Here is a 26,019-nt window from a genome sequence, read left to right as displayed (position 1 = left end):
CGGTTACTGTTATGGTTATGTTGACGGGTAGGGTTAGGGGATATATCGTTACGTGCGAAAACAGAGGTAAACACCGTACACAAAGGTTCTTGGTGGAACCCTCCAAAAGGGTTCCAGGTGGAACCTTTATAAAAAGGTTCTACCTGGAGCCAAAAAGGGTTCTCCTATGAGAACAAGCCGAAGAACCTTATAGAACATGTTGGGGTTGGAATTAGCTTTAGATTATGTCTGGGTTTAGAAAGGTCCAGTTATTGGTAAATTGCTAAGAAAGTGGTTCCCGAAAAAAAGGGGGTGTGGCTTGACGTAACGGGGGGTGGAGCCTTGTGGAAGTGAAGGAGAGCCTCTCTGACTCTGTGTTTTCCTCTCCAAAGCTGACGTGCATGTACAACTACATTAAAGAAGACTCGGACACCGCCAGCTTCGACCAATATCCCCACGATATGCTTTTGTACTATGAGTGAGTTCCTATTTATTTGTGAGGATAAAAAAACACCCGAAAACAAGCGCGCTGTAATTCATACGAGTTACTGTTGTTGTCTCTCGACAGTTACTCTCTGGTGCCACAGAGCAGCTGCAGGTCTTATTTCGAACAACTGTCGGATGCAGACTTCTCCGTCTTCTCCAACGACCTCAGATACAAACGTGATAACCTGCTAAATAATGCCAAGAGCTGCCTGGTGAGTCCTGTTCAACTTTGAAATAAAATTGTAGTCTTGCACGTTCATTTTGATGTTAATGCTGTTGTCACGTTTGTTTTCCCAGGGTGTAACGGGCACCAGCTTGACCGAGGATAACATACGGTTGCTGGGGAACATGTGCTGCTATGTGGACCCTTCTTACGTCGCCGACTCCGACCCGTACATCTTGGAAATCCTCAAGACCTGCTCGGACCTCAGCGGCGATCAAGCATCCGCGGCTCAGGCTCTGCTGCTGAGCGGGAAAACGCCGTACGGGTACGGGTCCACGGCAGCAGATTTCAGCTTTTAAATTCAATAATCAATAATCAGGAACCTCTGAGGTCTAAACTTGTTGTTTCACGAACCAGAGAACCATCGACGTGGACTTTACAGACTCTGAAGGACCTGGAGATGTTACCGCTGTACATGACTTCAGCGTTCTATGACGAATTTGACAAGGTGAGAAAACGTCAAAGATCTCTTCAGTGATGGGCTGACGTTGGTGTTCTGAGACTTCATGTTTTTTTTTTTTTTTGCTCCTGTGAGCAGAAAACGAAGCGCAAATTTTGGAGGTATTACAGGAGAGTTCTCAAGAGAAGTGGCGTGAGCAGAAGGAAGAGGAGGAGGTTAAGGAGGCAAATAAGACGTTCGAATAGACGGAAGTCAAAGCGATCTATCGGTAAGTTGTCGCCGTGCTCCAACACACCTGATTCAGATGAAACATTTTTGAAAAATATAAATAAATTAATAAAAGCCTAACCCAACCCTAACCCGAAATATCAAATTTTTAGAAAAAAAAAAACTTGACAAAGGTTGAAACATAACATTTTTGAAAAAAAGGCAAAAGTTGAAACGTTAATTTTTTTTGGGGGAAAAATTGTCAGAAGTTGAAACAAAACATTTTTAAAGAAAAAAAAGACAAAAGTTGAAACATTAAATTTTTTTAAAAAAGTGACAAATTTTGAAATATTTCAAAAAAGTTTAAATATTTTTTTTCTTTTTTTAAATTGACAAAAGTTGAAACAAAACATTTTTAAAGAAAAAAAATGACAAAAGTTGAAACATAAAAATATATTTTTTTAAATATGACAAAAGTTGAAATTTTAAATTTTTGAAAGAAAAATTTGACAAAAGTTGAAATATAAATAATAAAAAAAATTGACAAATGTTAAACATTAAATTTTTTTGATTTTTTTAAACAAAGGTTGAAACATTAAATCTTTGAAAAAAAGAGAAAAATTGACAAAAGTTGAAATATAAAATGACATTTTTTTTTTACAAAAGTTTGTTTATTTGAATCAGGTATTTTTGGAGCAGGGCAACATCTAAAACATGGCAGGGCAGTGTTCCCTGAGGACCAGGGATGGGAAAACATTGCTCTACTTCACCTCAGACATGATTTTAAAGAAGTTCCTTCCAAAATCCTGTTAAATCTGTTCATAACCATTAGATGCTGGCAATATGAAAAGCTACAAACTCGACCGACTTGTCTTTGCCTCGCGTTTCAGCCGACGAGTGCACCGTGGGAATCATCACGCAGGTGACGATCAAAGACGAGACGTTCCCCTTCGATTACGACGAGGTGGCCCAGTTCAACTGCTGCCTCAGCGCCGCCACCGTTAAAGACAACCTGGCCGCCATCGCCGAGAAGGTGGACGAGGAGGAATACCTCCAGATCGTCCTCAGCAAGCTGCACGAGGTGAGCGATCGGAGAGAGAGAGTTAAAGGTTTTTGTTTGAACGACTGATAGATTTTCAGATTGTCGCATTCGGCCTTTGTTATGCAAGAACTTTTAAGAAATCCAGTCACGTACGGCATAGAGGAATGGTGAGAAACCAGTTTGTTTGTTTGTTTGTTTGAAATGTTCTTTTCGTGCGTGAGAGAGAGAGAGAGAGAGAGACTCACCTCTGTGCATGGAAACTGAGAACTGATGAACAGGTTTGTTGATCACGTGACTGCATCTCTGCAGCCACAACATGAGATCATGAACATGTTATGAAACAAAAAATACATATACTGTATAAAATACACATATATGTAAATCTATATATAGATGTGAATATATATATTTTTGAAATTTCTGAAATTATATCACAGGCGTACGCGTCCAGCTCTTCCGTCCCAGAAGACCAGGTCCAGGCGTTGGGCCCGATGTCGCGTGTGGCCGACGCCGCTCAGATCAACAAGTGGACGATCACTCAGCTCGACACGCTCGACGCTTTGATGGACTCGGGCGACGGGGAGTGGGACCCGAGCCTGGTGAGCAAACCATACGTATATAAGGGCCAATTCCAATTCCTATCGTAACCCTTAATCTTAACTGGCCCTCAAAACCAAGTGTTGAGGGTTATTTTGTCACTTAGAAATGGGACACCCCTTAAATGCAGATACGTCTTCAGACTGTAGGGGGCAGAATAACGCGAAAGCTGCGTCCAGTCTGTCAACTCCAAGAAAGAAGAAGAAGAAGAACGCATTTACGTCAGGATTATTTATTACGATCCGTTTTGTCGGTCAAGTTATTAGGTTGTTAGTTAGTTATAAGATGATACTCATACAAATATTCAGCTGACAGTTACCACACACCACGACTTATTGAAAAGTAAACCATAGCAAACCATCGCTTGTCCGCACCGGCCGGCTATTGACAAAAGATCGTAAAATAAAAAACAAATGTTACGCAACAATGACGTCAGTAATCCATAATATGGGCCTAAACTAAGATAATACAATGGTTTTCATCACTTCTATATCTCTATTAACAAAGAAAATACTTCATTTGTCGCGTACTTGTTTCACTGCTTTCGGCGCCATCTTTGTTTTGTCAAAACACGCAATGCATTCTGGGTAGCCCTTGCTCCTAAGGGTGGTCTCGGAAAATCTCAATATTGAGGGCGATACAGCCCTTAAACTTGCCCCTCGACTTAATTTTTCTGAGAATCGGGACAGCACAATTGAGGGTTAAGATTGGGGATTAAGCAAGGAATTGGAATTCACCCTATATCTCCGAATATATTGGTTTCGATGGGTCTGTAAAACAATAACAAACGTTTTTCAACGTGTTACTTGGTTCATCGTGTGTTTCTTCTCACCCAGGCTCAAGCCATCATCTCCAAGTATCTGAGTTCCGCGGGGAATGAACTCGGCAGCTCCGAGCTCGACGTCATAGGAGGAACCAACCTGTGCTCTCTGGACGTGGACACGGTGAAGAATATCTCCCAAAATAACCTCAGGTAAGAAGTCCGAGCAGTGGCGCATATATATATATATATATATAAATCCAATCTACGTACGTTTTAGTAATCTTTGCTGCTGTGTTTCTCGTCTCTTGCTCGCAGAGAAGCTGACGAACTCGATGTGTCCAACTGCACCACAGAGAAAAAGAAAGAGCTGTTCGCCATCTCCACAGAGGCCTTTACAGACACCAGCCGCTCGTCATCTGTCTCCCTGACGACCTACCAGCTCTCAAAGTCTTACCTCGGTAGGCACGAGCACACACACACACACACACACACACACACACACACACACAGTGGAGTAACAGTACTGAACTGATCGTTTCTTGACATTTTCTTTCCCGTCCTGCAGGGGGAGCAAATTTAAGCTACGTACGAACTTTGGCAAGCTCTAACGTCAGCATGGACATGGTTACTTTTACCAGTCTGAAAGACGATGTTATACAGGTACGTTGTGAGCGTGTGTGTGTTTGTTCTTGTTCTTGCAGAATACTGAGGACCAGTGAGGGTTTTTAACCAACAAAGTGAGGACATTTTGGCCGGTCCTCACTTTGTTTTCATTGAAATCACTTCCTTAGGTTGGTTGTAAACATGCTATACTCTGTTTTTAATAGAGGTCCTCAATTTGGCACAAAAACCCGTTTCCCAGTCCAACACTTTTTGCTCTGGGGCTCCACCTGCAGAAATGTTATGGTACTGCACCCATTAGTTCTTGAAATATAAAAATATATTTTTTTAAAAATGACAAAAGTTGAAATGTTACATTTTTGAAAGAAAACATTGACAAAAGTTTAAATATAATTAAAAAAAAGAAAACATTTTGGGATTTTTTTTTTGAAAAAACTTGACAAAGGTTGAAACATTAAGTTTTTTGGGGGAAAAAATGACAAAAGTTGAAATATAAAATTCATAAAAAATTGACAAAAGTTGAAACATTACATTTCCGATAAATTATTTGTAGATGTCATTCATGAAGTAGATATTTGTAATTTTGTTGATTTATAAAGTGGAAATGCTGGTCCTCACTTTGTCAGCACTCCAACCCGGTCCTCAGTATGCAGCAAGTACAACAATATATGTGTGTGTGAGAGTGTGTTGTGGTGACTTTTAAGGTCTTTTTCAGGATCAAGACCTGGTTTTAGGCTTAGGGTTCGGTTTTAGTTGTGGTGGTTAATGCGTAACGTCTATGATGTGTCCTCGCTAAGATATCAAAACAAGTCACTGCCGATGTTATTAGTTTTATAACCTGCGACGTCTGGTGTTTCTGCAAAAGGCCCTGACTGTGGATGAAGTTAAAAATCTCCTCGGCACCAACGTGGCTGAGCTGAAGAACTACGAGAACCAAACCCAGGTCAGGACGTGGATCGGCGCTCAGCTCCAGTCAGAATTGGCCACTCTGAATTTGGGCTTGATAGGAGGTCGAGCCGATCCCACCACTGTCCCCACCACCACCGCCGCTGCCACCACCACCACCACGGCCACCCTCACCACCACCACCGCCGCCACCACCACAACACCAGCGGCGCCACAGTCGACTCAAGCAGGCGAAACGACCACTGCATCTGGAACTACGACCACAGGTGAGAGCTTTATAAACTCCTCCCTTAATAGGTTTTTACTTTGGATTGGTTTCAAGCATCAAAGAACAAGAAATAAACTACTGTCAGACTAAATAGCTAGCTATCCTTGCGTACGCGTTGACGTCAGATCCACGTGCAGCACAGACAAACGACAACAAACAACAGACGTTCAGGTCGCCTTAGCTGCTACTTCGCGCTACTAGAGAGAAGTAGAAGGAAGTTTCAACGCTCCTGCACTCCTGGTGTTGTTGTGTGGCAGTGTGTCACAGTGCCACCTAGCCACCTGGCATGCATACTACATCAAATTTGACACACTTTTGCCACCCAAAGACACTCGTCGAAACACGAAATAAAAAGTGGGAACGTAACGCCACTTTTGCAGTTTGTGTTCAGATCGTTCGTCGTGTAAAGCTAGCCTTAGTGACACGGTTGATCACGACACAGGGAACCGACAGACTGGAAAAGTGGTTGGGACAGGCTGGCTTTACACGACAACGCTCCCGGGTGAAACCGACAAAATGTTTTATCAGATGTGCCTTTCGTTTAGACGGCGACATCGTTTTTGGAGCTTAAAAACGCCCAAAAAAATTAACCCACCCTCCAGAGTGGAAATCTAAAAAACGCTCCACCGTCGCGTTCCCGTGGCTATCCTCCCGTACGCGTTGATGTCAGATCCATGTGCAGCACAGCCAAACAACAACAAACATGTCGGAATATATCCATCAGTCGGACATTCAAGCTGCTTTAGCTGCTGCTTCGCGCTACTAGAGAGAAGAAGAAGGAAGTTTCAATGCTCCTGCGCTCCTGGTGTTGTTGTCTGGCAGTGCTTCACAGTGCCACCTAGCCACCTGGCATGCATACTACATCAAATTTCACACACTTTTGCGTCACCGTGTAATAAAACGTGGGAACGTAACGCCACTTTTGTGTTCAGATCGCTGTCCTGTAAAGCTAGCTAGTTGATCGTGACATAGTGAAACGACAGAACTGGGAAAGTGGGTGGGACTTAGTGGTTCTGGCGCTAAACCGGTTCAAATTGTACTCGCAAGACAAAGAGGACACACGCGGCGTTCCTCAAGGGTCCGTTCTCGGCCCGCTTGTATTCAACATCGACTGCCATGCTGCCTGGAGCTCAGCTTATGAAATACTACGACATCTCTGATCGCACATGCGCAGATGACGTACAAGTTTATGTTTCAGTGTCATCACATGACTACAGTCCCTTTACCGGACTTCATCATGTCATGAAAATGTACTGACTGACTAAACCAGACCCAGATCGGTCAGACTTGTCGACTGCAGTTTTAAAAAACGACTTTCTTTCCCGTTTCAGGTCATGGTTCCCGCGTCCGCGCAGACGTCGGCGTCTCCGTCCTCTTCCTCTTGGTGCTGTTCGTCGCCTCCCAGCACGCTGTGGCGTAAGAGATAACGGGACTAATGTCGCGACTGGTGTCTCTGACCATAGACGTAAATAGTGTCGGCGAGTGGATTACCTCAGTCTACGTTGTTACATTACAGTGCATTAACTTACTATGAACAAAACACATCATATGCAACAATAACAACAATAACACACTAGATACAAGTACATTTATTATTCTCTTCGGTTTTATCCGTCGTTTTTAACTGTTGACACAGTTTAACAGACAACGTTTTCTGTCGCTGTAATCCTTTAGTTTCCTCTTTTGGAACGGCACTTTGTGTAACCTTGGAAATGAAAATGATATACCTTTATGGAACTCATTGTGATAAATTAATAAATAAATAAAGTTTCTAGCCATCAAATCTCATTATTGTCTCTAACCCTATTAACACATTAATATAAAAGCATGGATTAGTCTCTCTAAGACCTCGCAAAACTAGGCCATTTCTGTGATTTTAATGTTAAAAAAAAAACACTGGTGTAAATTTTCATGTGTTTAAATGATGCCACATTTTTAAGGAAAATGAAAACAACAAAAACAGTAATGTATGCTACTCCATCGACAATATTCAGAACTTATGTAAAAATAGAGCAGAGGGATATAATATCATTTAAATCTTAATGTGTGTGTGTTTTTTTATAACACTTGTTTTTGCCTGTAAAAAGCAGACACATTGCGTGAGTGTGTGTGTGTGATGCAAATGAGTTGCAGGTGTGTGTGTGTGTGATTAACCGACTGATTGCTCAGTGTGCGTGTGCAGGTGCGTCGTGGGATCTGATTGGTCCAGCGCAGGAGGCTGAAACTATAAAAGAGACCTGAGATTGGGCGCCCCAATGTGACGTCATAAGAAGAGACGAAACAAGCCGAACAATGCCGAACTGTAGAGCAGTTAAAAAGACTTCACAATCCTGAAAAACGTGGGTTAACCTCAAATAATTACAAGAGAAATGTCTAAAATCTAAGTATTTAACAGAGGACTCTGGGTCTGGTGCATTTTAGCGACAGCACGGCTGCTCGCGAGCAGACAGGAGACGTCCGACCGACACGAGAGTCGAGCCGAACAATGCCGAACTGTAGAGCAGTTAAAAAGACATCGCTCTCCTAAATAAACGTGGGTTAATGTCCAACAATTAGCAGGGAAATGAATAAAATGTCAATATTTAACAGAGGAGTCTGGTGTATTTAGCGTCAGCACGGCTGACCGCTAGCAGACAGTACACTCGTTGCCCTGGAGACGTCCGACCGACACGTGAGTCAAGCCGAACAATGCCGAACTGTAGAGCGGTTAAAAAGACATAACTATCCTGAAAAACGTGGGTTAATCTCCAACAATTAGCAGGGAAATTAATAAAATCTCAATATTTAACAGAGGAGTCTGTTATATTTAGCCTTAGTTGCTCTACAGAATGAATGAAGCACAGGTTCAACGATAGAAACGGTTCAATAACAGTCTGCAAAAAGTACCGTTTATGTGTTTAAATACGTCATGTTGTACATGTGTGGTTCTGTGACAAAGTGCCGCCACCTGCTGGCTCCTGCACACTATTACACCTTACACTAAACTTCTTCAGTTAAAGGGCAGTTTCACCCATTTTCACTCTCACAAACCCAAATAAAGAGCTGTGTGGGCCTTTTATTTTCTTTGAAAATTCTTCTTTTTTGTCTATTTTATTTTATTTTTCTGGTCTGATGATGGAATAATACGTTATATTTTTTTCTAAAACGACAAAAAATCATCTGCAGTTTTGTCCAAATGTGTTGATTTGAAAACACTGACAGACAATAATAATAAGAAGAAAGTTGTTGTTTTTTTAATCAATCAGTACAAACTGGTGCAACATTTCACATGTAAACAATTGCAGCATCTCATTCTTTCTAATACCTGAATAGCTTGAAATAAAACATTTCTTAGTGACTCAGATTCAGTTCGACAAAAGAATGAGATTATTTATTTCAAGTGATGTCCTAAAACGTCGTAGGTGAAGCGACGTCAGCTTCACGAGTAGCCCTTTCTTTCTCGCTGCTGCTGCTGCTGTGCATTCAATTAAATTAAAGGATAGTGAAGCAGCAGCAGCAGCAGGTTACTGTTTCCTAAACATAAATAATGTTTATTTCCACAACAACTCCACTGGTGCAAGAGCTAATGCTCCAAAAAATTAAAAAACATTTTTTTTTAATTATAGTATTATAGTTATTTTAGGTTATTGAGTTGTTTTGCTCCTGCTTGACCTATATAATAGTTAATTCTTACTTGTTTATTACTGAAAATGATTGAAAATATACAAAACTATGGAGCTTTTCCTTTCACAGTGAGGCTTTTATTGTGAAAAGAACACCAGGTTCTTTCCTCGTCATCACTTAGAGAGTAAAAAAAACCCCCAGACACTGATGGAGTTAGAGCTGTGGAAAATGCACATTAAGACACTTGCTTTGAATAATATGCAAATGTAGGCCCCGCCCTCTTTGTGCTGGTCACGATCTAAGCCGTAGTGTTTTCCCGCGAGGAATCGACAGTCTCGCGAGTTCAGCCGCAGAGTTTCGAAAAGGAAGGAAACAGTTGGCGCTGAATTCCCCCCCGCGCTACAGTGTGAGCGAGCGAGGACGCGCCCAGCCGCCGCCGCCGCCGCTGTCATCACAGCGTCGTGTTTTTCGCAGCGCGGGCGTTCACGAGGCCACGTGGCTTCTTCGTTTCCGCTCCTGCTCCCTCCTCTCCGCCTCCGTCCGGTCCTTGAGCGCCCTCAGCAGGATCCTGAGCAGCATGTTCTCGTTCAGCAGGTGCTCCGACGCGTCCGCCAGCTCCTGCAGGCGCCGCACGGCGTCGCCGAGCTGCCGGCTCTTCTCCCGGTGCCGCTCCTCCAGGCTGTGCCGCTCGCGCTGCAGCGCCGCGTTCTGAGCCTCCAGGCCCCGGGCGTCAAACGCCAGGCGCCGGTTGTCGCGCCACAGCTGCGATAGCTGCTGGGAGAGGCGCTCGCGGGCCTGATGCAGCGCCTGGAGTTCGCGCTGCAGCGCCACGACTTCGGCGCGGAGCGCGGATCTGGGTCCCGAAGCGTCCGCCGCCTCGGGCGACGACGTCGCTGGTTTTTCAGAGCCAGAGTGTTTCAGGAGGAAGTGAAGGAGGTTGGGCAACGTGATGGGAAGATCGTCGGGGAACTTTACGCTGAAGTGTTTCCTGCGAGAAAAAAGACAAGGAAATTATTTACTTAGAATATTTAGTTCAAGTTTTCTCTTCTTCGTCAAGTCTCCTTAGGGAGCTAAACAAAAACAGCTAGTTTACGCATTTGAACGAACTTGTGCTAGCATGCTTTAGCTAGCCGCGTAAAACTTACTAACCTGTTATCAAAGGATTTTCTCTACGCCAAAAGACGTGGCCTCGGACGTTAAAAAGGCAAGAAAAACTACTTTAAAATTCCACTTTTTGAAAGCTTTAACAACAACAACAGTTTGTCTGTGTTTTAAATAATTCGAGTTCAGTTTATTGGAGACCATAAAAGACAAGGAAACTATTTATTTACAATAGTTAGTTCAAGTTTTCTCTTCTTCATCAAGTCTCCTTAGGGAGCTAAACAAAAAAGGCTAGTTTACGCATTTGAACGAACTCGTGCTAGCATGTTTGAGCTAGCCGCTTCAAACTCACTAACGTGTTCGAGACGAGTTAATGATTAAAAGCTATCAAAAGATTTTCTCTACGTCAAAAGGCGTGGCCTCAGCGCTGCGACAAATTTGACGTTAAAATGGCGGGAAAATCGCTCTAAAATTCCACTTCTATTAATTTACAATATTTAGTTCAAGTTTTCTCTTCTTCATCAACTCTCCTTAAGCAGCTAAACAAAAAACTGCTAGTTTACACATTTGAACGAACTCGTGCTAGCATGCTTGAGCTAGCCGCGTCAAACTCGCTAACGTGTTCGAGACGAGTTAGTGATTAAAAGTTATCAAAGGATTTTCTCTACGTCAAAATGCGTGGCCTCAGACGTTAAAACGGCAAGAAAACAAAAACGGGCTAGTTTACGCATTTGAACAAACTCGTGCTAGCACGTTTGAGCTAGCCTTTTTGTTCATAAAAACGAACCAAACAAACTTTGACATGAGTCGTATTCGCTAATTTCCCAAATTCAATCCGATTTTTAAGGATTTGAATACTTTTTTCGCTCAGGTGTGATTATATAGTCTATATAGTGTTTATATAGTATTAAACACTTGTCACCTGTATTTAGGGAAGAGAAGGATGGAGGGAACGTGATCCACCATGAACTCCCAGGGCAGATCGTTGCGGGCGACGTTCACTCTGTAACAGAGGAGGTCAAAATATAATGTTTTTATTCTTCTTTAATGCACAGAAAGTAAACAGAAGTGTCCATGTACTGTACATTTACCTGGCCACAGTGATGGTGCTGTTGCCCTGTAATAACCTGGCCAGCTGGATGATGATGTGGTTGAGGACGGAGCAGAATCCGCACCATTGAGTGTAGTAAAACAGCAGCACGTCCTGAAACAAGAAAAAAACACTCTTAGTTCACTTCTGTCGTGATAGTAAACCTGATTTGAACCAAACTCGGTTCACTTGTTGCTCTCATGGTAACAAACAAATGTCTAATGTACTTCCATTAGCTCCGCCCTCCCAGAAGTCGGCCATTTTGGAAAACCAAAAACGAGCTAACTAGCTGTTGAGCTAGTTTGAACACATTTGGACAAACTCGTGCTAGCACGTTCGAGCTAGCCGCGTCAAACTCGGTACACATGTTCGAGACAAGTTAATGAGTAAAAGGATTTTCTCTACGTCAAAAGGCCTCAGCGTTCCGACAAATTTGCCGTTAAAATGGCGGGAAAACTACTTTAAAATTCCACTTTCTGAAACGACAACAACAGTTTTTGTCCGTGTTTTTTAATAATTTGAGTTCAGTATATTAGAGAATTGGAGACCACAAAAGACAAGGAAACTTTATTTACAATATTTAGTTCAAGTTTTCTCTTCTTTAGCAAGTCTCCTGAGGGAGCTAAACAAAAACGGCTAGTTTACGCATTTGAACGAACTCGTGCTAGCACGTTTGAGCTAGCCGCGTCAAACTCGGTACACATGTTCGAGACAAGTTAATGATTAAAAGTTAGCAAAGGATTTTCTCTACGTCAAAAGGTCTCAGGGCTCTGACAAATTTGCCGTTAAAATTGCGGGAAAACTACTTTAAAATTCCACTTTTTGAAACGACAACAGTTTTTGTCCGTGTTTTTTAATAATTTGAGTTCAGTATATTAGAGAATTGGAGACGACAAAAGACAAGAAAACTATTTATTCAGAATATTTAGTTCAAATTTTCTCTTCTTTATCAAGTCACCTAAAATGGCTAGTTTACGCATTTGAACAAACTCGTGCTAGCACGTTTGAGCTAGCCGCGTCAAACTTGGTACACATGTTCGAGACAAGTTAATGATTAAAATTTATAAAATGATTTTATCTACGTCAAAAGGCGTGGCCTCAGCGCTCCGACAAATTTTGACGTTAAAAATAACGGTAAAAACCACGTTAAAATTTCACTTTTTGAAACGACAACATCAACGTTTTTGTCTGTGTTTTTAATAATTTGAATTCCGTTTTTGGAGACCATAAAGTCTCTCCTGACCTTTTGAAGATCCATGATGGAGGGCAGGAAGGAGGAGGTGGTCAGCTCTGCGATGAGGGGGCGAGGCCACGTCTGCCGGCGCTCCTCCTCCTCCTCTTCACCTCCGCCGCTCTGCTCCTCCTCTCCCACCAAGTGTCTCTCCAAGAGGCTGTAGGGGGCGCTGAAATTCATGATGAAGGCCTCTTGAAATCACACCGAGACGAGCAAAACAGAAGGAAACAGAAAGAGAAGACATTTTATCTTTATGTATGTGCATTAATATGTGCATTATATCTGGGTCAATTCACACCCGTTTTTCACAAATTTAAAAGTGGCAGCTCCCGAAAGCCTCGTGATGCACCGAACCAAATATTTAATCTGTATCATTAACCGTTATTGAAACATGACAACTTTAAAAACATGCTGCTTTTCTCTGTTTTTGACAGTTAGAAACAGGTGTTCGGGAGGGGGCGGGGCTTGTTCAGCTGGCTGCAAGAGACTCTCTCTCTCTTTTTAAAGGCGCCATATGTAAGAATGTGGCCAAAAACAGTTACTACATTCAAATTCAAAATACCGAGGTCTTTTAGGTTTCGTTTTCAGACGCAACTGGCAACCCCGTGGTTGCTCGGCAGCTGAAGCTCTACTGACTGCAATGATTGGTAGGCGGCGGTAGGTGGCGCCACATGCCAAAACATGATTTGCAGTCTGCAAAATATTTTTTTTTAAATGCAAATATTTTGTCTGTGCTGTTGTTGTTGGTGAGTTCAGTTTGTTATATGAACATTATTCCTGAGTCTCTGTGACATATTAGGAGGATTTTACGGCCAGTTGCTTCAGATTTAAAACTTTAAAGGTTGATTCCACCAAAATGCTACTAAATATTTCAAGTTTACATGGTTCGATCCACCCAAATCCGTCCTGGTCTTACCCAGAGACTCTGTCAGTGTTATGGCCGAGTTGCGATGGAGCACGTAATGGACCTCATCCTTCAGGTTCACGATAGCCGCAAACGACCTGTCGCTGCTGCTGCTGCTGCTGCTGCTGTTTCCCGCTGAACCTCCAGCCTCTCGGTGAAGAGAGGACGTCCTTTTCCCCGTCGCTCCGAGCCTCACGGCCAGAGGCCAGTTCAGCTCGACGTCCAACAGATAAAACCTGAGCGTCCTGTTGGTCTGACAGCGAAGCCCCGTGATGGACAAAGACGACGGCGGCGTCGGCGGCGACGGCGGCGCATCCTTTGCCTCCTCTTTGGCTCGAAAGTCTCCGAGCATAGGTTCTCGTCTTCTGCAGCAGGCGCTGAAGTGACTGAAGGGACTGTAGCTGCTCAGGAAGCTGCTGCAGCCCGACGATGACGACGACGATGCGGTTTCCATGGACGCGGGAGCAGGAAGCTGCTGGAGGCAGCGGTGTCTGACGCGAGTGTGAAACGCCGAGAGGAACGAGCAGCGCACGGGCGCGCCGCTCACGTTAGAGCCGAGACACACCTCGCACACGTTTGAGCCGGACCGGGGGAGAAGCAGCGACTGACAGCACCGCGACATAAAACGTCTGTCCGCGCCGGAGCGGTCGTCGTCGTTGTTGTTGTTGTTTTCGCAGGAGTGATAACGCAAAGCAACGTCAGCAATCTGGACAAAAAAAAAGCAGAAGAAGAAGAAGAAGAAAAAGTCTTAAAATGCAAATCAACGGAAATGAAACTAACATACTTTACATATGCAAATAATGATTCCAGGCAGCAGTGGACTGAAACTGGAGTTACACAATAGTCAAATCTGCCTTTCAACCTGGCCTTCAAAATAAGAGACTTTTTAACTACTTCTCAAATAAAGCTTTTTCCATAACCCTTAACAACATTAAAATAATAAAAGTAATTAGAGCTGAAACCGATTGATTACTAAAGGAATCGTCAACTATTTTGATTTTTTGCATGATTAAAACCAGATTTCTGATTGTTTTAGCTTCTTAAATGTTAACTTTAAGCTAACAGATTGATAGTTGACTTTAAGCTAACAGATAGACGCCCCGAGGCGATCTACTGGACCGTGAATGTGAATATTTCCTTTGTTTCTTTGCTCCACATAACAAAGAAATCATTAAAATCATTTTGGTTTGTGGACAAAACAAAGACATCTGATAGTAATAGCTAACAAACCGTAGCTTGTAAAATAAAGCACGTATTTTTTAGCGGTAACAGGAAGCAGAAACACTTATAAAACAAATACACTTTTTTCAATAGTGTGTTTCATTGTAATAGTTAATTCTATAAAAATGAATACGCGTTTTATGCTAACTGTCGGAATACACGAGCACGAGCCGTGACAGGAAGTGGTCGCGCTCTCGCACACGTGCAGTGAAGTGAAGCGACTTCTCACCTGGTGCAGGATGGGATTGGACTGGAGCGGATTGTGCGGCAGGAAGAGCAGCAGCGCCGGCCCTTTGGTCAGCTCCTGCTCCAGGAGGCGGGACTTAGTGCCCGGCGGCTGCAGCCAGTGCAGGACCGACTCGCGGTGCTCAAACACCCAGCTGGAGATGGACTCGGACGTGAAGTTGCGCTCGAGACGAGGGAAAATCTGAAAAAAGTTGTACAGAAAGCGTCGCAGAACAATGTCATTTTTATATACACATATCTCAACAGCGAGTGAGTGAGTGCATTCGTACCAAAGAGGAGTTGAATCTTCTGTGGAGGTAAACGCTTTCGTCCTCGTTTAGCGACAGAGCTTCTGCCACCTGTTTGTTGGTGACGACGCCGAATCGTACCACGCCGTAGAAATCTACGCCAAAAAAAACCAGCCAGATTCAGTTACAACATTGCTTACTTTTCAGCCGGGTACACGATCGCACACTTCGGTGCCGTTAGGTTTGCGTCTCTTACCTCGTTTCAGAGCCTGCAGGGCAGACGACAGATATGTGACGTATCCCGGCGGCTGAGGAGAGGAGTTAAACTGGAAGAAGCCCACCACTCCAGACTGGAAACACAAACAACAACAATGTCTACAAGGCCCACTTTACGTTACGCTTTTCGCGACAGCCGGAAACCCCGTGTAAAGAAAATTCCCGCTGTCTTCAAATTTTCTCCCGACAACTCAGCTGGAGTCCCCGACAACTTCAAAGTGCGTATAAAGAGAACGCGTCGGGCTCGCGACAGCGGGAGGTCGGGGTTTAGGCGATTTAGCATATAGCGCGCGCTAATTAGCATATACCGCGGGACTTTTGGTCGGAGGACGAGATCCAGAAGAAGCTGGAGTCATCCAGGAACAAGATGGCCGACGTAAAAATGCAACAGCGGATGCGGGAGGCCGGCTACGGTAGTACAGTCGAGCAAGTAATGAGGAAAGTTGAAAGCGGGAAATTTCGCCGCTGTCGCGAAAAGCGTAATATAAAGTGGGCCCAAGTTATTAATAGCTTAATAACACAACACAGAGTACCAGGTCCTTTTGTGTATTGTGTACAATTAGCATGTCTAGCCTGAACTGACACCTTCCTACAACATCTGCAGGGATCTGTCGGCTCCCCGATACCTACAGTAGACAAAGAGGTGTGAAAACATAGCCGGGAAAGGCAGACTCCTTTGTCTATTGGTGAGAATGCAAAAGGGGAGTTGCTCAGGTATAAATGTGGAGGGCTCACGATTTTCTCCAGCTAGGATCACTCTTGTGAAGATTGACCTTTTCCTTGCAACGAAAACAAAAACTTGTTGTTTTTAGAGACGTAAAACTGTGTCAAACAAAGTGATATTAGGCATTTGGACTGGATTTGATATCATATTAGCCATTTTTGACATGAAATAGTGTGACCAGAACCAGGATCCTACGGAGGTCACAATAACGAATACTTGACTCTTCAGCCTCGAGAAGCTTTAAACGTTCTTCTGATGTCGCTCAGACTGCGCTAAAGACCGCTAGCTCCGTACCTCGTGGTAGGAGAGGAATTCCTTGAGCGTGTCTCTGGACGGCAGGTACGTGAGCGGCGTGATGACCCGCAGGACAAAACTCTCCACGTACGGCGCCACGAACGGACCTTTGTACTCGATGGGCCCGAACCTGCGGCGAAAGAAAGATGTCCAAAAATCATTAAAGTCATCAAAGACGTCGTCGCAAAACTGGTTTTGGTTCGTGGCAAACGAACGTTTTTCCACACACAGTTAAGAACGCGGTGCGTGAACTTTTCTACCCACGCTTTTACCTTCTATAGAACAGGTGGATGATGGGATAGTGGTAGAAGCGGTTCTGCCTCCTGCATTTGCCCTGACTGTACCAGCAGTTCACAGCCACAAACTGCACCTGTGTGTGTGTGTGAGACAGAAACACAGCAGTAAACAGGGAGTATTGTGTCATCACCACGATCAGTCATGTGTAAACATTTACTTCTTTGCGTGAACACATGCAACACGCACCGTTATTTAATCCACTTGTACAGTAATTACTCCTCTAACAACAAACCCAGGCTTTTCTGCTGCTGCATTGTTTACATCCGTCAATTAAAGTCAGCGTCCATTGAGTCCATGAATGCATGTGGGCGAGGGCGGTGCTGTCCTGTACCTGTTTGGCCAGCTTCTTAGCGACCTGCTGCACTTCCTGTCGCGCGGCCATGGAGTGAGCGCACCACGGAGCGTAGAAGAAAACGAGAGACACCTCGGCGACGCTCTTCAGGCGCTCCACCTGCAGAGGAAGATGATGCATATAGGGTGAATTATGGGTGCGTGTAGGAGAATAGTACATGGCTGCAGATTTATGGCCATAAAAAGTGCTCGTTTTCGCCGATAAATGGCACAGATAGGAGTCTGCCAACATCCGTACGCACACATACGCCCAGAAGGACATGTACTGGACTGATTCTGAAGCTTTTTGTAGCTAAATTTAAGCTAACAGATTGATAGTTGACTTTAATCTAACAGATAGATAACTTTAAGCTAACAGATAGATAGACTTTAGCTAACAGATCGATAGTTAGACTTTCAGCTAACAGATCGATGGTTAACTTTAAGCTAACAGATCGATAGTTAAACTTTAAGCTAACAGATCGATAGTTAACTTTAAGATAACAGATTGATAGTTAACTTTAATCTAACATATAGTTAACTTTAAGCTAACAGATCGATAGTTAACTTTAAGCTAACAGATTGATAGTTAACTTTAATCTAACATATACCGTAGTTAACTTTAATCTAACAGATAGTTAACTTTAAGCTAACAGATAGATATAGTTTAAGCTAACAGATTAATAGTTAACTTTAAGGTAACAGATTGATAGTTGACTTTAATCTAACAGATAGTTAACTTTAAGCTAACAGATATATAGACTTTAAGCTAACAGTTAACTTTAAGCTAACAGATAGATAGACTTTAAGCTAACAAATGGATAGACTTTAAGCTAACAGATGGACGCCCCGAGGCGATCTACTGGACCGATTCTGAAGCTTTTTGTAAGCGATGTTTCACGTACAATGATGTTTTTTGTTTTTTTTTATAAACACACGACACCTCTCTATCTAACCTGGTCCAGTTGACCCAAGTAGAGGTCGACGACCGGGGCCTCGGCGGAGAAGAAGCGCACCGGAGGCCGAGCTGGTGCCACCACATCTTTAGCGCGGCTGAGGAAACAAAACAAACAAACAAACAAACTCACTTAAAAGGTTCCCGCTCTGGTCGTACGATCTGACCTTTGACCCTTTGGCTGAACGTTGTGTTGAGCGTGTACTAGTGATGCTAGCCCCTATGCTCGCGATGAATTTAAGAGCTTCGCTTCTGAGCAAATTCTTGAGTCTTTATTTGCTCTATGTTATACGATTTGTTGTGATGTCTTATCAGGGTCAGACGGTGGAGGAGGGGCGAGCACTGCCGCCTCACGGCAAGAACAAGGTCACGGTCCAAATATCGGGCTCGATCAAGGACTTTTTCTGTGTGTGTCCCACAAACATGCAGAGGTTAACTGAACAGCGCTAACTGGATAGTAATCTGTATATGCTGAGATATAGGATTATGGGGGTGCACAGGGGCCAACATAGGGCCCTGTGTCAGCTGGGATTGGCTTAGGCGGCCCCATAACACTCATGATAGTTAGATTATTAATGAATTACTACATTAATAGCCAAATACTTAACACTTCTAAAATAAAAGCAGGTTCTTTGATTGTCCAGTGTTTCAAATGATAATAATATGTCATAATACACTGTTTTGAAGCTGCTGTACAGTGAGTGGTGATGGTGCTTGTTATTACACTGTTGTATGAGTGGCATTAACACACTCGTACAATACGTTAAAGTGCTTTAAAGCATCAGTTAATCCTCTTAACATGGGCCTTTATGACTAGATCATAGAGAGGAGGAGCTAATTTACAAGTTTCTCGTGCTACAACAACACAAACAAGTTCATAAACACACGTTAAAACTCTATCTGTGTGTGTGTGTGTGTGGTTTACCTGCATGTGAACTTAACAGCCAGTATGAGCAGGACGCTGAGCACGATAGCCCCGCAGAGAAGGTCCGGTCTCCGGGCCATCAGAAACAGCACCTGCCGGAGAGACTGCCGCACCCGGCGCAGCATTACAGCGCGTCGTCGCCGCCTCTCCGTGCCATTTATACGGCGCAACTGTTGCTTCCGTCGCCTCGGTGAAAGTGGGCGGAGGTTGGGTGAAGTTGGGTGGAGAGTCGGGAGGACCGCGTCGCCGGGAAGACGGAAGAGTTAACCCGGATTGGACATTCGTGCCGCTGGTGCGCACGGCGTTCAAACACGGGCGGACCAACCTTTCTTCCCCACGTAGACGGTTCACTTCCGCAGCAACGACGTCGGGGGGTCGACTCCGAGGTGTCGTCAACCGCCGAACGCGCGCGGCGAGTTGAACCGAATCGTCCCGGCGCACGTATAAAATGCGACTCGCGGACACACACACACACACGCGTGGACGTAAGAGCAGCAAAAATGTGCGCACGTATTTTTCATGCGATGATTTGTGTTATTTTTTTGTCGTGTTTACGTTTTGACGGTGACGTGTTCTTTGACGACGGTCCCTACGTTGTTATGGCGACGACACTGTAGTACTTCCCACAGCTGCTATTACGTGCAAGTAACGCCAGAGGGCGGTCGCGTGTAAAATTTAAGTCAATTATACTTCATTTACAACCGCTGAAATGATAGATAGATAGATAGATAGATAGATAGATAGATAGATAGATAGATAGATAGATAGATAGATAGATAGATAGATAGATAGATAGATAGATAGACTAACTATAGCTAACAGATTGATAGTTAACTTTAAGCTAACATATGGACTTTAAGCTGACAAATAGATAGACTTTAAGCTAACATAGATAGACTTTAAGCTAACAGATAGATAGACTTTAAGCTAAAAGATATAGTTAACTTTAAGCTAACAGATTGATAGTTAACTTTAAACTAACAGGTGGATAGTCTTCAAGCCAACGGATTGATAGTTAACTTTAAGCTAACAGATAGACTTTAAGCTAACGGATAGATAGTTAACTTTAAGCTAACAGATCGATAGTTAACTTGAAGCTAACAGATCGATAGTTAACTTGAAGCTAACATATTGATAGCTAACTTTAAGCTAAAAGATAGATAAGACTTTAAGCTAACAGATAGATGGTTAACTTTAAGCTAACATATTGATAGTTAACTTTAAGCTAACAGATAGTTATCTACATTATCTACATGAGAAAGAGCAAGTTAACACTTAAAAATCTTTATTTTTCCTGTCATTAGAGAACACTGAAGAACAAAAATCACAGTGTGAGTACTTTCAAGTGCAAACAAGAAATGTAAAAAAACAAAAACATGGTGTCTTTGATTAGTACTTTTCACCCACCACATGGAAATGTATACCGTGAACAAGATTCATCTGCAACAATTTAAAAAAAGAAAAGTGCAACTCCGTCTTTGTCTGCGGCACAATCAAATACAAATATGCATCGAGCGCCGTTTCCTCCATCAAAAATGATCAACATCTTAGTTTTATTTCAAATCTTAAGTGCCCAAATCCTGCCGATCCAACTCCTAGAATAAAACATAAATGTTGAGCATTTGTTCTTTCTTATTTTTCCAATAGTAGGTAAACAGCTGCAGACTCTTGGAACAACTCAAGCACCAAAGATCCAAAGAATACAGAATAAGGACTTGCATACACTGATAATGCCACATTACTTTAACTGATAGTTGTTCCTGTAACTGATTGTGGATGACGTGCCATAAAAAAAAATGACATTTGCTTTTTGAATACAGAAGATAGGCAAAAATAAATGTGTATTGATTTTTCTTCCACTGTCAGTAACCAGGTCTGTATATGAATGAAAGAAAAAAGCTTCCCTTATTCTCCAACACTGTAACCTGTCACTCCAGTGTTTGAACATGACATTCCTTTGCATCCTTAACTTCTCAAGCATTTTGGTAATTAGGTATAGCATAGGTAATGTGATTTGTAGACCAGTCCACAGTAATAAGGTCTCCCGGATCGGACCTCTCACTGCTTCTCTCCTGGAGTAGCTCAAAGCCAGCCTGGCAAACGTCCAGCACCGAGAGACGAGCCAGGAAGTTAGCGGGGGGTGAAAAACTTCCCTTTCCAGCAGCGAAAAGCCAGCCGCGCCATTCTTTAATGCTGAAAATAAATAGCTGCTTTTTTCGGCAACTGGCGTTCGAACCCCTTTTGGGTCGCGCGTCGCTCCACCGAGCACCAGGTTGCTACGGCGCCTGCGTTTCCGGGTGCATGAGCTGCTGCACCACCGTGTCTATATTGACGATGGGGCTGAAGTATAACGCCCAGTAGAACAAGCAGTTGCACACAAACTGAGGGACGAACGGCCACAGGAGCGCAAACGCGAAGCCCTGCGATAGCATCTTCCACAGGTGGTTCCACATCTTGTCCGGCAGAGCCCTGAACAAAGGGGGGGGGGGAAAAGGAAGTCAACAAACATGTCTTGCGATTCCGTTTTTCTGCTCTTTCGTTATATGAAGAACTGCGCGTGCACCTGATCCTGGCCCTCGTCAACACCCTCCACAGCGCGCAGCCTTCCAGCACAGACAGCAGCATGGCGTTGACAATGATGAAGCGCGACGTCCAGTAGTGGACGTCCAACCAGTCCCACGCAAACTCTGCTATGAGCTGGTACGGAAGCAGGAGATACTTCACCAGGAACTCCACCCACTGTCGCCAGTTTGGCTCCAACTGACGAAACACAGGGGAACATCACAGAAGATGAAACGCAACGTTGAATATTTTTTTAAAAATTAAAATTCAACGAAACCGATGGCTCACCTGCGAGTTGAGGAAGCTGCTCTCCGCCGAGTGGTCGAGGCGCGCGACGGCCGGGCAGCAGGTGTGCAGGAAGGGCAGGAAGGTTTCCGCGTAGTCGAACAAATACAAGTAGAAGAGCGTGAGGCGAGGCGAGCGCTTCAGCGCGTACAGCAAGAACAGAGACTTGCCAGCGTTGGCCGCCTGACAGACACATGGAAAACACACTGTCACATGTAAGAAATACAATAAATCCCAGGTATAAGACGCTAATTTTAGTGGACTAGGAATCTCGGCACTCACTTTGTATTCCCAGAGATTTTGTGGAGGTTTGACCCCGAGAACTTTGACTCTGTCCAGTTCAGCTAAGACAGCTCGTCGATGGGCCTGATTTTCAATGTTGTAAGGCAGCTTTAGGAGCTCCTCCTCCCCCAGCATCAACAGCAACCTGAAGCACAAGAAGACACCATTTTAGTGTATCTGCAATTTCAAAAACGACGGCAGGAAAATAAGTCAATAAATACCTTCCATTGACGCTTTCCTGCTGGAAGGCTTCGCTGTAAAGCTGGGCCCAAGGCCCCAGGTGTTCCAGCCAGGACACCACTTCCTCTGCCGTCCAGTGAGACACCGGCTTAGTGATGAGCAGGTCGTGCTGCTCCACCGCACCGCTGCTCCAGTGATACACCATCACCATTACCTGGGAAACACACATTTTCTTACACTTAAAGATGCTTTTTTTTTGCTACATGCAACTTTTGCTAAACACTCTGCACTGCTGCTACTACTGATAATAATAAATCAATAAATGCTCTGTTTGATGGGATTTCACTGTTGTGCCATACTCACAGCCACAAAGGTGAGCGCAGTTAAGACACCAGAGAAGAAGAAGCCCGCTCCTTTGTGCTGGTTTGTCCTGGATCTGCCCAAGTTGTCGCCATATCTACAGCAAACGTACAGTAGATATAAGAAAACAGTGCTTTGATTGATTACAACAACGACAACGGAGGCCTCTCACACCAAATCCACGCGTACCATGTTGTTTGCGGTGAACGACTTACCTCTGGAAGGCCAACAGGCTCCGGGAAACCTTAGGGTTGGCCTGGACCGCTGCTCTTCTCTGCTGAATGACGTCACCGAACAGCTTTTCAGTCGCATCCCTACGAAGAGGAGAAGAATTGCGTTCAACACGCAGGACATAGTAGATAACAGACGATAACAAAAACCCAGATGATGCGACAGACCTCAGCAGTATGTTGACTTTGGGAAAGCCCTCCCATTTCTCCCGGCATTCCGGACACTCGTTCTTGTGCGAGGACTCCCACCACAGAGCCAGACAGTGGCGACAGAAGTTGTGGCCGCACGTCAGAGTGGTGGGGTTCACCAAGATGTCGTAGCAACAGTGGCACGAGAATTCGTGCTCCGTGATGTGGCTGGCGGTCGGCGGCGGCGGCGGCTCGGAAGAGTCGGCGAAATGAAGGGGGTCGCACAGTGGTCCTCCCTGTCGGCCGTCTGATGACTCCAACTCCATCTGCTGGAGCGTAACGGGAAAGAAAAGACACTTATAACCGAAAGGATATAACGTCCACGTCGCACAAACCAAACAACTTTCCACATCTTTACATTAGCTGGAGGCCACGATGCTTCCGTTTTCGGGCAGGCTAACGTGAATGATTCACATTATTATGACTCTTCCTGGTCCTTCCTCGGCATTGTTATCATATCCTATCATAGCTGTGCTAACCATCAAAGGTACAAAGGTGGCCTTTGAAGAAAAACAGTCAAATGTCATCAAAGGTCCTTGATAGCACAGAATCTTTGAGTGTTCCCCCACAGCTTTAGACTCATTTGACTGCAGCGTTGCACAATCGGTTCAGTCAGTGCTTCACAAAAGCTCCATTTGCCCATCACTGCCATGCATGAATCTACGTTGAACTTTGGTCATGTTAGCCATTGAAGAAAACCTCACCATTTAATTCCACTAACCAACGGAATTAAATAGCTTTTGCAAAATTCATACATGCTTTTGAGTGACATTATACTTCTACTTTCACTTTGAACACAGGGGTTTCTGTTATTGGTTCTTTTTTTTTGTTTTACTTTCATTATGTAGATGCAACTAAACATTAATTAATAACCTCGCTCCCAAACTGCGCTAAGATTTGCGTTAGTTTGTGTAGTCGTGATTTGTGAGAAAGAAGGCGTGTCACCGTAATAGCACTGAATATAAGAAGCTATTGTGAACAACACAGCTAACAGTTAGCTCAGTCAGCAGCGCCACCAATTGAAGTCTTCACGACGTTCACACGGGGACGAAAGCGTGTCAATAACGTCATTAGCACGTTTTATATCTATATAACGTGCGTTACTTTTATTAAACACTGACCTGCTGGACGTCTCCAGCTACAGCTGTCACTGGTTAGCTAGTCGTTAGCTACAACAAGCTAGGTCAACAACAGCATTCTACTCTGCTACAGAGGGAAAGCATCACTTTGTTGACACTGTAGCTGTTAGCTAAATGTACTGGCGTTAGGTTTAACTGTGTGTCAACGCTCGTTGAAAACAAAATAGACGCTCAAGTGAAGTTAGTTTTCGTTGCTAGCTAAACAGCGATGTGTCAGTGCCCTGTCTTACCTGGCCTCAGGAGTGTCCTCCTCTGACAGGTGACGTCATTACTCTGAGGTTAACCGTCTCTCTGGTCCGGTTTTGGTGCCTGTTCCGTTAGTTAAACTCGAGTTAACGCCGAGTTTAAGTGAGATAAACTGGACTTAAACGGGCTGTCGAGAAAATTCATGTTCCCGTCACCGCTGTCATCGCTTCTGCTGCTGCTGCTGCTACTGACGCAGTCGCACACACTGTGACACGCACACTTTAGCGCAGGTAGGACACTGGACTTTGATTCATTAGACAAACTGTTACTAACCATAACTAGTGATCATCCTTAATCTAACCACAATTTCAATCTTAACCAGATCCGCAGAAATTATATTCTGCACATATTTTTTCCCTATAAGGTCGCAGTGACTTCCATTCATTTGGACCAAATTCTAACCCTAAATCAGGTCATTATAACCCCAGTAATGTTGAATTTGTCCACAATGGTACAGTAAAAAATGCTTGATATATGTGTATGCATATGTGTAGAAGTGAGATATACCACCCATAGCTAGGAATTATTGAACACAATATGTTTACAGTAGCTCAAATATGGCCAAATATGTCACTTGGAGGCACAAACATGCATATTTAATGTTGAATTTCTCCATATTGGTACAGAAAAAATGTTTGATATTGACTGTGTGTGGAGTCTTAGATGTGTAGATGACATAAATATCATCCATAGCCAGGAATTATTGAGCAAAATGTTTTTACGGTAGCTCAAAATGGTCAAATATGCCACTTGGAGGCCAAAATATGGATTTTTAATGTTGAATTTGTCCACATTGATACAGTAAAAATGCTTGATATTGACTGTGTGTGTAGTCACATATGTGTAGAAGTGAGATATACCATCCATAGCCAGGAATTATTGAGCAAAATGTTTTTACAGTAGCTCAAAATGGTCAAATATGCCACTTGGAGGCCCAAATATGGATTTTTAATGTTGAATTTGTACACATTGGTACAGTAAACATGCTTGATATTGAGTGAGTGTGTAGTCTTACATGTGTAGAAGACAGAAATACCACCCATAGCCAGTAATTATTGAGCAAAATGTTTTTACAGTAGCTCAAATATGGCCAAATACTTAACTTGGAGGCACAAATATGGATATTTAATGTTGAATTTCTTCATATTGGTACAGTAAAAATGTTTGATATTCACTGTGTGTGTAGTTGTAGATGTGTAGAAGTGAGATATACCATCCATAGCCAGGAATTATTGAGCAAAATGTTTTTACGGAAGCTCAAATATGGCTGAATATGCCACTAGGAGGCCTAAATATGGATATTTAATGTTGAATTTCTCCACATTGGTACAGTAAAAATGCTTGATATTTACTGTGTGTGTAGTTGTAGATGTGTAGAAGACAGATATACCATCCATAGCCAGTAATTATTGAGCAAAATGTTTTTACAGTAGCTCAAATATGGCCAAATACTTAACTTGGAGGCACAAATATGGATATTTGATGTTGAATTTGTCCACATTGGTACAGTAAAAATGCTTGATATTGACTGTGTGTGTAGTTGTTGATGTGTAGAACTGAGATATACCGTCCATAGCCAGGAATTATTGAGCAAAATGTTTTTACAGTAGCTCAAATATGGCCAAAT

General features: G+C 43.5%; 3 protein-coding genes across 3 annotated transcripts; 1 reads left to right on the top strand and 2 right to left on the bottom strand.

The window, feature by feature from the left end:
- Positions 1–2,828: 2,828 nt before the first annotated feature.
- Positions 2,829–7,254, top strand: LOC310940603 (mesothelin-like protein; the record flags this gene model as incomplete). Its single annotated transcript, XM_083905593.1, has 6 exons — positions 2,829–2,936; positions 3,771–3,907; positions 4,013–4,155; positions 4,263–4,357; positions 5,184–5,490; positions 6,824–7,254. 6 exons carry the CDS (start codon positions 2,829–2,831, stop codon positions 6,910–6,912), a joined length of 879 nt encoding a protein of 292 aa, XP_083761719.1. The 3' UTR covers positions 6,913–7,254.
- Positions 7,255–8,790: 1,536 nt separating this feature from the next.
- On the bottom strand, positions 8,791–19,055 carry txndc11 (thioredoxin domain containing 11). The gene is made up of 13 exons (XM_083906387.1): positions 18,920–19,055; positions 17,996–18,092; positions 17,041–17,160; positions 16,685–16,782; positions 16,413–16,542; positions 15,375–15,468; positions 15,161–15,273; positions 14,875–15,072; positions 13,437–14,130; positions 12,530–12,711; positions 11,288–11,400; positions 11,119–11,199; positions 8,791–10,083 (listed from the first exon to the last, which is right to left on the bottom strand). Exons 1-13 carry the CDS (start codon positions 19,042–19,044, stop codon positions 9,579–9,581), a joined length of 2,550 nt encoding a protein of 849 aa, XP_083762513.1. The 5' UTR covers positions 19,045–19,055; the 3' UTR covers positions 8,791–9,578.
- A 1,166-nt stretch (positions 19,056–20,221) lies between these two features.
- On the bottom strand, positions 20,222–24,546 carry LOC310941255 (bifunctional apoptosis regulator-like). The gene is made up of 9 exons (XM_083906390.1): positions 24,377–24,546; positions 22,987–23,276; positions 22,804–22,902; positions 22,592–22,685; positions 22,270–22,442; positions 22,049–22,193; positions 21,770–21,949; positions 21,483–21,679; positions 20,222–21,388 (listed from the first exon to the last, which is right to left on the bottom strand). The coding sequence occupies exons 2-9, from the start codon at positions 23,271–23,273 to the stop codon at positions 21,196–21,198; spliced, it is 1,368 nt and encodes a 455-aa protein (XP_083762516.1). The 5' UTR covers positions 23,274–23,276; positions 24,377–24,546; the 3' UTR covers positions 20,222–21,195.
- Positions 24,547–26,019: the final 1,473 nt, after the last annotated feature.

Source organism: Microchirus variegatus (genome assembly GCF_963457635.1).
Source record: "Microchirus variegatus genome assembly, chromosome: 19".
NCBI classification, from domain to species: Eukaryota; Metazoa; Chordata; class Actinopteri; order Pleuronectiformes; family Soleidae; genus Microchirus; species Microchirus variegatus.
The sequence above is the reverse complement of the archived record's forward strand: the minus strand, read 5'-3'. Positions and strand labels throughout refer to the sequence as shown.

Coding starts and splice junctions, on each gene's coding strand:
- LOC310941255 (XM_083906390.1), bottom strand. CDS start 23,273: ATGGAGTTGGAGTCATCAGACGGCCGACAGGGAGGACCACTGTGCGAC. Junction 22,686..22,803: donor AGCCTGTTGGCCTTCCAGAG/GTAAGTCGTTCA, acceptor CGTTTGCTGTAG/ATATGGCGACAACTTGGGCA. Junction 21,680..21,769: donor GCAGCTTCCTCAACTCGCAG/GTGAGCCATCGG, acceptor GTGTTTCGTCAG/TTGGAGCCAAACTGGCGACA.
- txndc11 (XM_083906387.1), bottom strand. CDS start 19,044: ATGCTGCGCCGGGTGCGGCAGTCTCTCCGGCAGGTGCTGTTTCTGATG. Junction 15,469..16,412: donor AATTCCTCTCCTACCACGAG/GTACGGAGCTAG, acceptor TTGTGTTTCCAG/TCTGGAGTGGTGGGCTTCTT. Junction 14,131..14,874: donor CCAATCCCATCCTGCACCAG/GTGAGAAGTCGC, acceptor TTTTTTGTCCAG/ATTGCTGACGTTGCTTTGCG.